Source organism: Neoarius graeffei, chromosome 8, assembly GCF_027579695.1.
Source record: "Neoarius graeffei isolate fNeoGra1 chromosome 8, fNeoGra1.pri, whole genome shotgun sequence".
NCBI classification, from domain to species: Eukaryota; Metazoa; Chordata; class Actinopteri; order Siluriformes; family Ariidae; genus Neoarius; species Neoarius graeffei.
In genome coordinates this window covers 38,623,585-38,637,630 of record NC_083576.1, presented here as the reverse complement: position 1 = coordinate 38,637,630, position 14,046 = coordinate 38,623,585, and the positions used below count along the sequence as shown (strand labels likewise).

The 14,046-nt window shown below is 41.2% G+C and overlaps 1 protein-coding gene across 2 annotated transcripts in view; it reads left to right on the top strand.

Annotated features, from left to right (window-relative positions):
* The window catches only part of pcdh19 (protocadherin 19), a 557,670-nt gene extending 544,837 nt beyond the window's left edge, over positions 1-12,833 (top strand). For both annotated transcript variants that reach the window (XM_060927625.1, XM_060927626.1), the window contains one exon: positions 12,280-12,833. In XM_060927625.1, the coding sequence (XP_060783608.1) occupies positions 12,280-12,833 (554 nt within the window). The remainder of the gene's footprint in view (positions 1-12,279) is intronic.
* The last annotated feature ends 1,213 nt before the right edge of the window (positions 12,834-14,046 follow it).

The window sequence follows — 14,046 nt, the reverse complement described above, 5'->3', positions numbered from 1 at the left end:
ACCTAGTCAAAAGCCTTTTCCTGGTCTAGAAAAATGAGACCTGTCTTTAAGCCCAATAGCCTGGAGATGTCCAAAACATCACAAATTAAATATATGTTATCAAATATAGACCTGCCAGGCACACAGTACATCTGGTCATGGTGAATGATCTGCTCCATTACCTTCATCAGTCTTGAGGCTAATGCTTTTGAAAGCAGCTTACAGTCAGTGCATAGTAGTGAAACTGGGTGCCAATTCTTCAGGTATGTAAGGTCTCCCTTTTTTGGCAGTAGGGTCCTGACCCTACTGCCCTCCTGCAGCTCAATGGGAGTATGCCTCTCTTCACACTATCCTGTAACACTTCTAGTACGTACTGCCCTATTACTACCCAGAAGGTCTTGTAGAATTCTACATGAAGACCTTTAATGCTTGGCACGTGGCCATTATCCATACCTTGAAGAGCTTCCTGGAGCTCCCTCAGTGTCAGTTCTTTGTCCATTTCCTCTGCCGCCTGCACCAAGAGCTTTGGCAAATCATTAAGGAAGCTCTCCTCCACCACCTGTACCCCTGCCTGCTCATTGCTGTAAAGCTTCAAGAAGAAGCTGACTGTCTGCTTGCAAATTTCAGTGGGTTCTGATATGAGATCCCCTAATTCTGTTTGCACAGCATGTATGAATCTTTTCTGTCAGTTATTTTGCTCAAGACTGTAACAATATGGATTGTTAGGTTATGTTCCTGGGGGATGTATTTGAATGTGACACCAACCTAGAGTGGGCTAGGATGGCACATGTATACTCTTATGTTTAATAAAAGTTAACCATAAGCAAAGGCATTGCTTTAATTGTCCATTCTGTAGAGTTAGATATAACAGAACAGAATGAAACATGGTGGCAGCAGTCGTAAATTAGACTGAAGTGAGTTTGTGCCGTGCCGTGAAGAGTGGAAATGCCGTTAGCTTGTTACCGCTAGTTAGTTGCCGCTAGTCTAGCCTGAGCGTGTGACCAGTGTTTACGGAACCGAAGATTGAAGTGCCCTGGACATCACGATGGATGGTCTCAAGCCGCCTTCAACACTGTGTTTGGATTCAGCCAACTTGGCAAAAACGTGGAAAAGTTGGAAGGAGGAGTTTACGCTGTATATGGACCTCACTATGCCTGATGCAGAAGAGACAACTAAAGTTAAGTTGTTTAACTACCTCCTTGGAGAGAGAGGGAGGAAACTTTTGACTACGCTGACAAGCGGCACTGCACCGGTGAGGAGGACAGTGAGTTCAATGCTTACGCTGTTTGATAAACATTGCGATCCACATTTGAATGAGACTGTTGAGAGATACAAGTTTTTTGTTAGAGACCAAGGACAAGATGAAAATATCGACAGATATGTCACAGACTTGAGAGTATTGGCCAGCACGTGCAATTTTGGTGACATTAAAGGCTCGCTAATAAGGGACCGCATTGTTTGTGGTACAAATAGCCCTATGTTGAGGAAAAGATTGTTAAGGGAAGAGAACTTAACGCTGGATAGGTGCATGCAAATATGCAGAGCCGTTGAGCTGTCAAAAGAGAATAGCAAAACCGTACAAGGGAAAACGGTGGAGGAAATACATGCTATGAAAAAGAATCCAATGAGAGATAAAAAGGATAAGATTAACTGCAAATTTTGTGGCATGACACATGAGAAAAATAAATGGAAATTTCCAGCCTATGGAAAAACGTGTAAGAAATGTGGAAAAGAGAATCTCTTTGTTGCGGCATGTAAAACTAAGATGGAGAAAAGCAAGAAAGGCAGACCGGTACACACTATTTCAGAGTCAAGTGAATCATGTGAGGACATCATGACCATAACAAGCGTCAGAGAAAACCAAGAGACAGTTAATCAAGTGAAAGAGACACACAGCAAAAGTCAACATCTCTTTGCAGGTATGTTGTTGGACAAGAAGCGTGTGAACTTTCAGATAGATTGTGGTGCCACTTGCAATGTTATCCCAATACAATTGTTGAACCCAAACACACAGCTGGATAACACAGAGAAAGTACTTGTCATGGACAACAAAAGCAGGTTACGCCCACTTCGAAAATGTAAAGTCAAACTGCGAAATCCGAGAAATGATAAACTGTACAGACTGGAGTTTCAAGTGGTGGACCAGGAGGACATGATCCCGTTACTGGGCAGAAAAGCGAGTGAAGCCATGAAACTGATCAGAGTGCAGTATGAGAACATCTCGGCGATTGACAGTATAGTGAAAACACAATGTCCAGACAAAATGCCTGGTAACACAGATGGACTAATAAATATGGACAAAATAAAGACTGAGTTTGGAGATGTTTTCACAGGCCTTGGCTGCCTAGAAGGCAAGTACAACATTGAAATAGACAAAAGTGTAACACCAGTGAAACTGCCTAAACGCAGAGTGCCTGTCGCTATGATGACCCCACTCAAAGAGGAACTTAAGTATCTTGAAAGCAAGGAAATCATTGCACCTGTGGAGCACAGCACTGAATGGATAAGCAGTATGGTGTCGGTGACACAGCCTAATGGAAAGCCAAGGATCTGCATAGACCCCAAACCGCTGAACAGAGCATTAAAAAGGAGCCATTTTCCACTTCCCACTATTGATGACGTCCTGCCAGGATTCTCAAAGGCCAAGGTATTCACTGTTTGTGATGTCAAGCATGGATTTTGTCACGTCAAAATGGATGAAGAGTCCAGTTATCTCACCACGTTTGCAACCCCATTCGGACGGTACCGTTGGCTCAGGATGCCAATGGGTATAAGCCCAGCTCCGGAAGTCTTCCAAAGGAAACTCATGCAAGCACTAGAGGGCTTACCAGGGGTGTATATCATTGCTGATGATATTTTGATTATAGGTGAGGGAGACACACAGAAAGAAGCAGACAAGGATCATGACAGAAACTTAAGATGTTTTCTAATGAGGGGCAGACAAAGAGACATTAAACTCAATGCAGACAAGTTTAAACTGAGGAGGGAGTCTGTTCCCTACATCGGACACTTGCTGACAGCAGAAGGCCTCCACATTGACCCAGAAAAGGTGCGGGCAGTGCGGGAGTTGCCGAGGCCTACTGACGTGAAGGCTGTACAGAGACTAGTAGGTATGCTGAACTACCTTTCCAAGTTTTGTGTACATCTTCCTGATGACTGTGAAGTTTTGAGACAACTTACACATACAGTAAGGACAGCATGTGGGAGTGGACTGAGGTTCATGAGACAGCTTTGAAAAGGCTAAAAGACAAAATAACAAATGCACCACTGCTCATGCAAGCACTAGAGGGCTTACCGAGGGTGTATATCATTGCTGATGATATTCTGATTATAGGTGAGGGAGACACACAGAAGGAAGCAGACAAGGATCATGACAGAAACTTAAGATGTTTTCTAATGAGGTGCAGACAAAGAGACATTAAACTCAATGCAGACAAGTTTAAACTGAGGAGGGAGTCTGTTCCCTACATCGGACACTTGCTGACAGCAGAAGGCCTCCACATTGACCCAGAAAAGGTGCGGGCAGTGCGGGAGTTGCCGAGGCCTACTGACGTGAAGGCTGTACAGAGACTAGTAGGTATGCTGAACTACCTTTCCAAGTTTTGTGTACATCTTTCTGATGACTGTGAAGTTTTGAGACAACTTACACATACAGTAAGGACAGCATGTGGGAGTGGACTGAGGTTCATGAGACAGCTTTGAAAAAACTAAAAGACAAAATAACAAATGTACCACTGCTCAAGTACTATGACCAAAATGAGGAGTTAACCCTGCAATGTGACACCTCAGAGACAGGTCTAGGAGCAGCCCTGACACAAAAAGGTAAACCTGTAGCATTTGCAAGCAGAGCGCTGACTCACACGGAAAGGGGCTATGCCCAGATAGAAAAGGAATGTTTGGCCATAGTGTTCGGGATGGAAAAGTTTCATCAATATACTTATGATAGACAAGTGACTGTGCAGAGTGACCATAAACCACTTGAGCATATTGTGAGAAAGCCAATGCTAAGCGCACCAAAGAGATTGCAAAGAATGCTACTCAGACTGCAGAAATATGACATTAATGTGATCTATGTGCCTGGTCGAGACATGCTTCTAGCTGACACACTAAGCAGAGCTTACTTACCTGACACCAATCAGGGAGACACCAAGTCAGAGCTAGAGACTGTTAACATGATTTCCTACTTGCCTATCTCTGCAGTAAGACTGTCAGCCATCCGTGATGCAACAAGGGAGGACACAAAGTTGCAGGAAGTGATTAAGTTCATTTGTACAGGATGGCCGCAAAACAAAAGAGACATTGCTCTAAACATTCAACACTATGCTGCTTTCCAGGATGAGCTGAGCTTTCAGGATGGCATAGTGTTCAGGGGAGAAAGAGCAGTTATTCCTGACAAGCTAAGAGCTGACCTAACCCGCCGTATACACTCATCACATCTGGGAGTGGAAGGTTGCCTCAGACGAGCCCGTGAGTGTGTGTACTGGCAAGGGATGTTCGAGCAAATAAAAACTTTTATTTTCAAATGCGACATCTGCAGGTCAGTTGACCCCAAGCAACAAAGAGAGACATTGCATCCCCATGACATTGCTTACAGACCTTGGGCCAAGGTAGGAACTGATCTGTTTTCATGGCACAACAAGGACTACCTGGTAATGGTGGACTATTATTCAAACTTTTTTGAAGTTGATTATCTACCGGACACCAAAAGTACCACAGTGATTCACAAACTAAAAGCACATTTTGCTCATCAGGGGATTCCAGATGTGTTCATTTCTTATAACGGGCCGCAGTATTCATCTCATGAGTTTAAAATGTTCAGCCAAAAGTGAGAATTTGAACACAGAACATCGTCACCAGGGTACCCACAAAGTAACGGGAAGGCGGAGGCAGCTGTCAAAACAGCAAAGCGTCTAATGCAGAAAGCTACAGCTGCTGGACAGGATCCGTACTTGGCTCTACTGGACCATCGCAACACACCGAGCCAAGGTCTCATCACAAGTCCAGCTCAGAGACTTCTCAGTAGGAGGACATGGACCCTTCTTCCTACAACAGAGACACTGTTGGAGCCCGAAGTGACAAACAACAAACAGGGACTGATCAACAACAGACAAAGACAGGAGAAATATTACAACCACACAGCCAAGGACTTGGACAGTTTCAAACCAGGGGACAGTGTTCGAGTCTAACCATTTGAGCCTTGTAAAACCTGGAAAACAGCCAGAATGATTAGACCAGTGAGTCCCAGATCTTATGAGGTGGAGCTGGAGTCAGGAAGTGTCCTGAGGAGAAACCGTCGCCATCTCAGGCACAACTATTGCCCACCCTCTACATCTGCACAGTCGGGGACAAACACACAGACTGTGGTGGCTGCTAAACAGGGGCATAGTAGTGGCCAACACAGTGTTACTACCAGGTCTGGTCATCAAGTTAAGAGGCCTGCCTATTTGAAGGATTATGCTAAGTGAGATTGTTATGTCTGATGATTGTTATATCATTTTCTATGTTTAGTTGAAAGTGGCTGTTGCACTGTAAAAGAGGTGAGATAAGGCTAAATGAGTTATTGTTTGCACAGTTAAGTTTGCAGTGAATGTATTGTCAAGAATAATTTTACATACATATGCATTTGATGTTAATATCCAAGGAGGATATATTATAATTTAGTTTTTGGAGTTTACCCAAGATAACTACATGCATTTTCTGAAGTATCTATGTTTATATCTGAATGTAGTGAGAAGCATATGTTTATTTTGTTTACGAAGAGAATATACAACTGGTGGGGAAAAAAAAGAGAAAGGATGTAACATGGATTGTTAGGTTATGTTCCCAGGGGGACGTATTTGAATGTGACACCAACCTAGAGCAGGCTAGGATGGCACATGTATACTCTTACAGTATGTTTAATAAAAGTTAACCGTAAGCAAAGGCATTGCTTTAATCATCCATTCTGTAGAGTTAGATATAACAGAACAAAATGAAACAAAGACCAAAGAAGAACTTTGAAGGAGCATCCATCTCAGTCACACTTTTCAAGCATGAGCAGACCAGCAGCCTCTGTGCTGTAATGCCCAATAGGTCATTCATGGTGGCTTTTTCACTTTTGAGGACTTCAATATGCCCTGGATCTCCTGTGGCCCCAAACACTGGAGTTCCATTATCTCGATCTCTAGGGCTTTGAGTGATCTGATAATGTCTCTTGTAACATTGAGATTGTAGTGTTGACAAAAAAACCTTGGTTTGTGCTTTAGCCATGTCCCACCACTGTTGCAAAGAGCTAAAAAGTGCCTTTTCTAATTTAAAACAATTCCAAAAATAAATAAAAGACTCCCTAAAATTAATATCTTCTAAAAGTGCAGTGTTAAAATGCCAGTAGGCACTCCTAGGTTTTACAATCTTTTTACTCATGAAACACTGAACCATGCTGTGGTCCGAGATGCCTACTGAAACAATAAAAGACTTTGTAAAATAAGTCATTTGATGTTTAAAACAACAAAACCGATCCAGTCTTGCCAGGGAGAGTGTGTTGTCTGTAGCATGGGCCCACGTGTATTTGTTTCTGTTTTTTTATTTAAATTTCTCCATACAGTGGTGCTTGAAAGTTTGTGAACCCTTTAGAATTTTCTATATTTCTGCATAAATATGACCTAAAACATCATCAGATTTTCACACAAGTCCTAAAAGTAGATAAAGAGAACCCAGTGAAACAAATGAGACAAAAATATTATACTTGGTCATTTATTTATTGAGGAAAATAATCCAATATTACATATTTGTGAGTGGCAAAAGTATGTGAACCTCTAGGATTAGCAGTTAAAATTAGAAGGTGAAATGAGAGTCAGATGTTATCAATCAATGGGATGACAATCAGGTGTGAGTGGGCACCCTGTTTTATTTAAAGAACAGGGATTTATCAAAGTCTGATCTTCACAACACATGTTTGTGGAAGTGTATCATGGCACAAACAAAGGAGATTTCTGAGGACCTCAGAAAAAGCGTTGTTGAAGCTCATCAGGCTGGAAAAGGTTACAAAACCATCTCTAAAGAGTTTGGATTCCACCAATCCACAGTCAGACAGATTGTGTACAAATGGAGGAAATTCAAGACCATTGTTACCCTCCCCAGGAGTGGTCGACCAACAAAGATCACTCCAAGAGCAAGGCGTGTAATAGTCGGCAAGGTCACAAAGGACCCCAGGGTAACTTCTAAGCAACTGAAGGCCTCTCTCACATTGGCTAATGTTAATGTTCATGAGTCCACCATCAGGAGAACACTGAACAACAATGGTGTGCATGGCAGGGTTGCAAGGAGAAAGCCACTGCTTTCCAAAAAGAACATTGCTGCTCATCTGCAGTTTGCTAAAGATCATGTGGACAAGCCAGAAGGCTATCAGAAAAATATTTTGTGGATGGATGAGACCAAAATAGAATTTTTTAGTTTAAATGAGAAGTGTTATGTTTGGAGAAAGGAAAACACTGCATTCCAGCATAAGAACCTTATCCCATCTGTGAAACATGGTGGTGGTAGTATCATTGTTTGGGCCTGTTTTGCTGCATCTGGGCCAGGACAGCTTGCCATCATTGATGGAACCATGAATTCTGAATTATACCAGCGAATTCTAAATGAAAATGTCAGGACATCTGTCCATGAACTGAATCTCAAGAGAAGGTGGGTCATGTAGCAAGATAATGAACCTAAGCACACAAGTCATTCTACCAAAGAATGGTTAAAGAAGAATAAAGTTAATGTTTTAGAATGGCCAAGTCGAAGTCCTGACCTTAATCGAATCGAAATGTTGTGGAAGGACCTGAAGTGAGCAGTTCATGTGAGGAAACCCACCAACATCCCAGAGTTGAAGCTGTTCTGTACGGAGGAATGGGCTAAAATTCCTCCAAGCCGGTGTGCAGGACTGATCAACAGTGACCAGAAACATTTAGTTGCAGTTATTGCTGCACAAGGGGGTCACACCAGATACTGAAAGCAAAGGTTCACATACTTTTGCCATTCACAGATATGTAATATTGGATCATTTCCCTCAATAAATAAATGACCAAGTATAATATTTTTGTCTCATTTGTTTAACGGGGTTCTCTTTATCTACTTTTAGGACTTGTGTGAAAATCTGATGATGTTTTAGGTCATATTTATGCAGAAATATAGAAAATTCTAAAGGGTTCACAAACTTTCAAGCACCACTGTATATCACTTAATTCATGGGCCTCCATCATCTTCAATAATTGCTTATGGGATGCCATGTCAGGTTCTGTATGGTTTCTGTCCAAATTTTCAGTTGTACAGTTAAAATCTCCACCTAGAATTAAAATGTCAGAGGTGCTGCAGTTAACAATTACATTCCTGAGCCTGTCTAAAAACAACATTCTTTCCATTGCATTGGTGGGTGTGTACACACAGATAAAAACAAAAACCTCATTCTCATAAAAAGCCTCCCATTTAAAAACTCTTCTACCATATAAGAGCTGTGGATAAAATTGCGAGTAAAGAGCAATGCAATCCCACCACTAAGCGATGTATTATGACTTAAAATCACCAACACGTCCTACTCTTCAACCCAGTCTGCTTCAATGCTTGCATCGCTGTGTGTCTCTTGTAACATCACAACATCCACATTCTTCTGCTTTATTAACTCGTATAGTTTAAGTCTCTTCTCATATTGTCTTGCTCCACTGATATTTAAACCCATAATATGAATCCTACTCTTAAAAAAATGTGTAGATAAAACAACCAGATAATGAAAACCATTCTAGAATAAAAAACACCAACCACTTTAGACATCATCATCAGAAATGTCTTTATTCAACTTTGTAATCAGTTTCCAAAACTTCCACATTAATAAAAGCCCCTTATCTCCTAAAATGCTTCACGTCATGGGTAAACTGTTTAAGCTCAGGGGAAATATTCCTCTATAGCAATATTTTTTTTTGTCATTTAGTTGTCATTAAAAACTCTTTAATATCCTCAACAGAGTAAACAACTGGTAAACATTCATCTTGGGAACCATAGTTAAGAATAGAATCTGACATATCATGACTGTCTGACTCTCTTTCATCCACCTTCACATCTTTTTTGGCCTGTTTGTTCCCATGTCCCTTACTTCATTTTTTCCCTTTTGTTTGGTACTTTAAACATGGGCTCATCCTCCACCTCCAAATCTCCCCCATCCCCCTTGACTGATGTAGTGATGGGTGCTTCCGAGTGATGGCTCTGCACCCCTATACCTGCCTCTGCCAGCACAAGTAGCTATAGCACTGTGCCAGGATCCATTGTATCCTTCTCTGCCAAGCAAGGCCTTTCCTGATCTGGATCAGCTAAGCAAGGCTTTTCTGGGACTGGTTTGGCCGAGATGGCCCTCTCCAGGGTCAAAGCAGCTCCAGTGGACTCCTGGGCTGCAGGCTGGGCTTGGGGCTCACTCTGCTCATGTTCTGGTGCAACAGCTGCTCCGGAGTTTTCAGCAGCTGGATACTCTGCAGCCACAGGGGGAAGGACCACAGCAGACCCAGCTGCATCCTGCCCTGGCCACTCAGAAACACGGGGGTCACCCTGTCTTTCAGGACAGGCACGGACAAGATGACCTGTCTGTCCACAATTGAAACATTTAATGTCTGTGTCAGAGGATACATCGATACTGCAGTCTGAATCATCTACTTTAAATTTAAACATTACATTAATTTCCTCAACACCATCCTTGAGTATCATGAATATATATCGTCTAAATGACAGTAGGTGTTTAACCAGGGAGGACTTACAACCAAGGGGAAATTTCTTAATTGGAGAGACCAGTCACCCATATCTCAACAGCTCTTTAGCAATTGCTGCATCAGAGATGAAGGGAGGGACATTAGACAGGATGATCTTTTTTGAAGGGGAACTTAGGAGAGAAACCAGTATTAACTCATTACTTATCACTACACCTGTCTGTATTAGTTTGCTCACTGTTTACATCATTCAGGAACATAATAATTGCACTATACATGCAGATGGCAGAGACAGTATTCTCATGCCCCACCACGTTTCCAACCGCTAACACACACTCCTCTACACTTGCCCCTCACACAATCTGCATACCATTCTGGTGAGTTAAACTCTCACATAGCCTCATGCTGAGAAGCGCCATGCTTCTCCAGCGTGCTCCTCACACACACACACACACACACACACACACACAGAGTTATTTGCTAATGCAAAAACTGCAAAAAAATCTGAGATATTATACAGAGAAAAAAGCATTAAATGCCGAAAAAAGCTGACAAAACGCCAACCGCCCTCTCACACTTGACATGTCACGTTCACTTCTCTGCCGAGCATGCGCAGAGGGAGAGAGAGAATATCAATATACAAACAAATTACATGAGGTGACCAAAAACAGATTTAAATTATTCTTTTTTTTCAAAAAGTAAATTAACATTCAGAAATGAGGTGAATTAAGTGGACAAAAATATGCATACCCTATAATTCAGTAACGTGGCAAAAATAACTAAGTAAACATTTTATGTCACAGTTTATCAATGTCTCATATAATTTGTACAAGATTTTGGATAAATTTTGGTCCATTCTTCTTTTTAGTTCATTGATGTTTGTCAAGTCAAGTTTATTTGTATAGCACTTTTAATAACAGACATGGTCGCAAAGCAGCTTTACAGAAAATTAAAGACTTTAAACATCTGCCAATTTTATCCCTAATTTATCCCCGATGAGCAAGCCTATGGTGATGGTGGCAAGGAAAAACTCCCTCAGATGACATGAGGAAGAAACCTCGAGAGGAACCAGACTCAAAAGGGAACTCATCGTCATTTGGGTGATAACAGATAGCGTGATTATAAATAACTCACTTCTATAACTGTGTCCTTTATAGTCACGAAGTATAACTGTGAAACCAGGAGAATCATTATATGAAATCTGTTTTGTTGAAGTTATAAACTGTTCACTGATGGGAACTTGAGTGCAAAACTGTTCATGACAACTGCAATCCTAAAGTTAGCAAGTCAACTGTAGTCCTCAGACATAAATGTATTACTGTAAGTGTCCAGAGCCATCTTCTAAGTGCGACTTTTGACTATCCCTATGGGGCCATCCTCCACAGGAGTGATGAAATAAGACTCCAGCCAGATGTAGGGCATCAGGATGGATCAGATGAGTCTGAGGAGCAGAAGTGGTCAGCACCTTATTGATGTCCCTGGATCGACATGTAACTCAGAGAGGGAGAGAGGGGAAGAGATTGGGGGGTGGGGTGTCAAATGCAATTGCATTCTGTCATGTGGATTATGCTGGAAGCCATACTGCCATATTCTTTTAGGAGAGAAGGGCTTTTTCTTAGCCACTCTTTCATGAAAACCATAATTGTTTAGTCTTTTCTGATTGTTCTCTCACAAACCTAAAAGTTTAATGTGCATACAGAGGCCTGTAGTTTGCATAATGTAGTTCTTGGGCTTTTCTTTATATCTCTAAGCATTAAATTGTTATTGTTTGACCTTGGTCTGAATTTGCTGGGACGCCCACTCCTAGGAAGATTGGCAACTGTCTTGAAGGCTCAACATTTGTAAACAGTCCTTCACAATGTTGAATGGTGAATTTCAAATAATTTGGAGATGGCCTCATAACCCTTCCCAGATCGATGAACAGCAATAATTGCTTCTCTGAGGTCAAGACTGATGTCCTTTCTTCTTGGCATGATGTAGACACACACCTCAGTGCTCCAGATCACCAAATTGCCAAAAGCTTTTATGGAGGTAGTCACACTTCTTGATGATTACCTAATTTTGTGCATTTTTTTTGTAACACCTGGCTTTAATTACTCTTTTAATGATTGTCGAAGCAGGAGGAGTGAACTTATTTTTCCCACCTGGTTTCTGAATGTTGGTGTACTTTTGAAAACAAAATTATTACATATTGAACTGTGTTGTGCGTTTTGTTGTCTGTTTTGTTTTGTTGAGGTTATTTGTTTGCTTAAAGACACCAAGGACCACAAAACTGTTATGTCCTGAAAAATAGAAATGAAGAATTTAAAGAGGGTATACTTTCTTTTTACCATGATTATATATTAAGCTTTAGCTTTAACCTCTATACATTGGCTGTGAGGAAAATTACAATGCTGAGATATTGTCTATAAGAGAAACTACTTACATGAAATTTAGAGTGGCGGTTCTGAGCTTGCCATTTTCTTTGCATTCGTTTTCATGACTGCTTTGATATGTAAGAAGAAAGAGTGAAAATGTAACAATCAACAAAGAAGAACAATGGTTTTGTGGTCAATTTAAGAAACAAATTTATTTCTATTTCTCATCCATTCAGATCCCTCAGAAGGCTTCCACTGCCAGGACGAGTGTCGGATTCTGGGTCACTCAGACCGCTGCTGGATGCCACATGTGCCAGTGCCAGCACATGTTAAGTCACCTGAGCACAGTCGTGACATCATCGCTCTGTCAATTGAGGCTACTGGCATGGATGTGCCACATTATGAGGACTGTGGAACCACCAAGAGGACTTTTGCCACCTTTGGCAAGGACGGGCTAGATGAGGAGCCAAAAGGCAAGAGGACAAATGAGATGACCACAGGCATCTGCAGCCCTGAAGATAACAGTGGCATTCGTATGGCTGGAAATGGACATGAGGTCATAAGCCCCATCACATCACCAGCACATATTAAAAGTCCACAGTCCAAGCCAGCCACTGACTACAACACATTAAAACGCTGTGATGTTGAGCGCATCGCAAACCATAGTCTGCTGCGCCAGCCAGAGGGCAAAGACAGTGAGCCGGCCATGTGTGAGATCAACACACTGCTGCAGGATGGACAGGAGAAGGAATCCCCAAGTAGCAAGCGCCTGAAGGACATTGTGCTTTAACTAGCTAGCAGACATTCACACCTAGACTGCGAGTGCTGTTCTGAGTGTGTGTTTATATGGGACAGAAAGAAAGGGCACACAGGTTTGTCTCTAGAGAAAGAAAATGCATCCTTTCATTAAGCACCAAGGAAGTGTCTGCTGGATTAAAAATGTATCTGCCAAGCTCAAGCAGAAGCCATGGCTTTGTAGTAACAGGAATTCTTGTCTTGTTTGTTTGTTTGTTTGTTTGTTTTTCTTGTTTCTCTTTTGATGAACAGTGGATAAGTGGGTTAGTGTTAGCTGTGTGCATGCTAATTCCTTCCCAATTTTTATCTCACTCAATCTTTTTTAATCCTTAAGGGGGAAAGACCTTTTGGTGGACCAGGAATACCATCTGAGTACACTCATTGCCTTTCAGACTCAAAATAGATTGTTTTTTGGATAATGCCTTTTTTCAGTGTGCAGTTTGCTGGGACTCTGGGATTGTACCCAGAGAGAATAAACCATTGTTCTGGAGGAGAACTTCCCCATGTTCTGTATTGTCCAGCTCAGCTCTCCCAATGCTGGTTATACATTAATGTGTGGGAATGTTCTGCAGATCTCATTTCATTTCCTTATTTCTTTCCTCATCAAATAGGACAAAGCTCTTGGTGTTCCCTCAAGACATTGTTTAATAAGTAAATAAAACTAATGTGTTTATTACCACAAATTAAACTAACTCTCACAATCCTCTGAAGTTGGTGAAATACTCCATTGGGAAAAAAGACTCATTGCCTTTGAAATCTTCTGTGCCCATTCTTGACTGTAGCCAGTGGAGCATTGTGCTCTGGTCTTGGGTTTTTTTTCTCCCTTGCTTTTTTATTTGTTGTTATTGTTTTTTGTTTGTTTGTTTGTTTTTACTTTTAAATTATCTATGGAACTAGGCTAGAAGGGGTCGTCACTCATATCCTGCTGTGTGAAACTCTGCATAGGGTTTACTATGATAATTTTTAATAACCTGTTGTTATGTGACAATCCCTTTAATGTTTTGTTGCAAGCGTAAAAAAAATAAATAAATAAATAAATAAATAAACACTGGTGTTCAACTAAAGCTACAGTAGCATTTGTTACACAAACAAAAAGGAAAGAAATGTGAAAATATATTTCATAAATATTTAAAATATCATTATATAATTATAATATTTAATACTGTTGTTGTTCTTTTATCAGCAAGATACGCCTGAAATTAACAAGT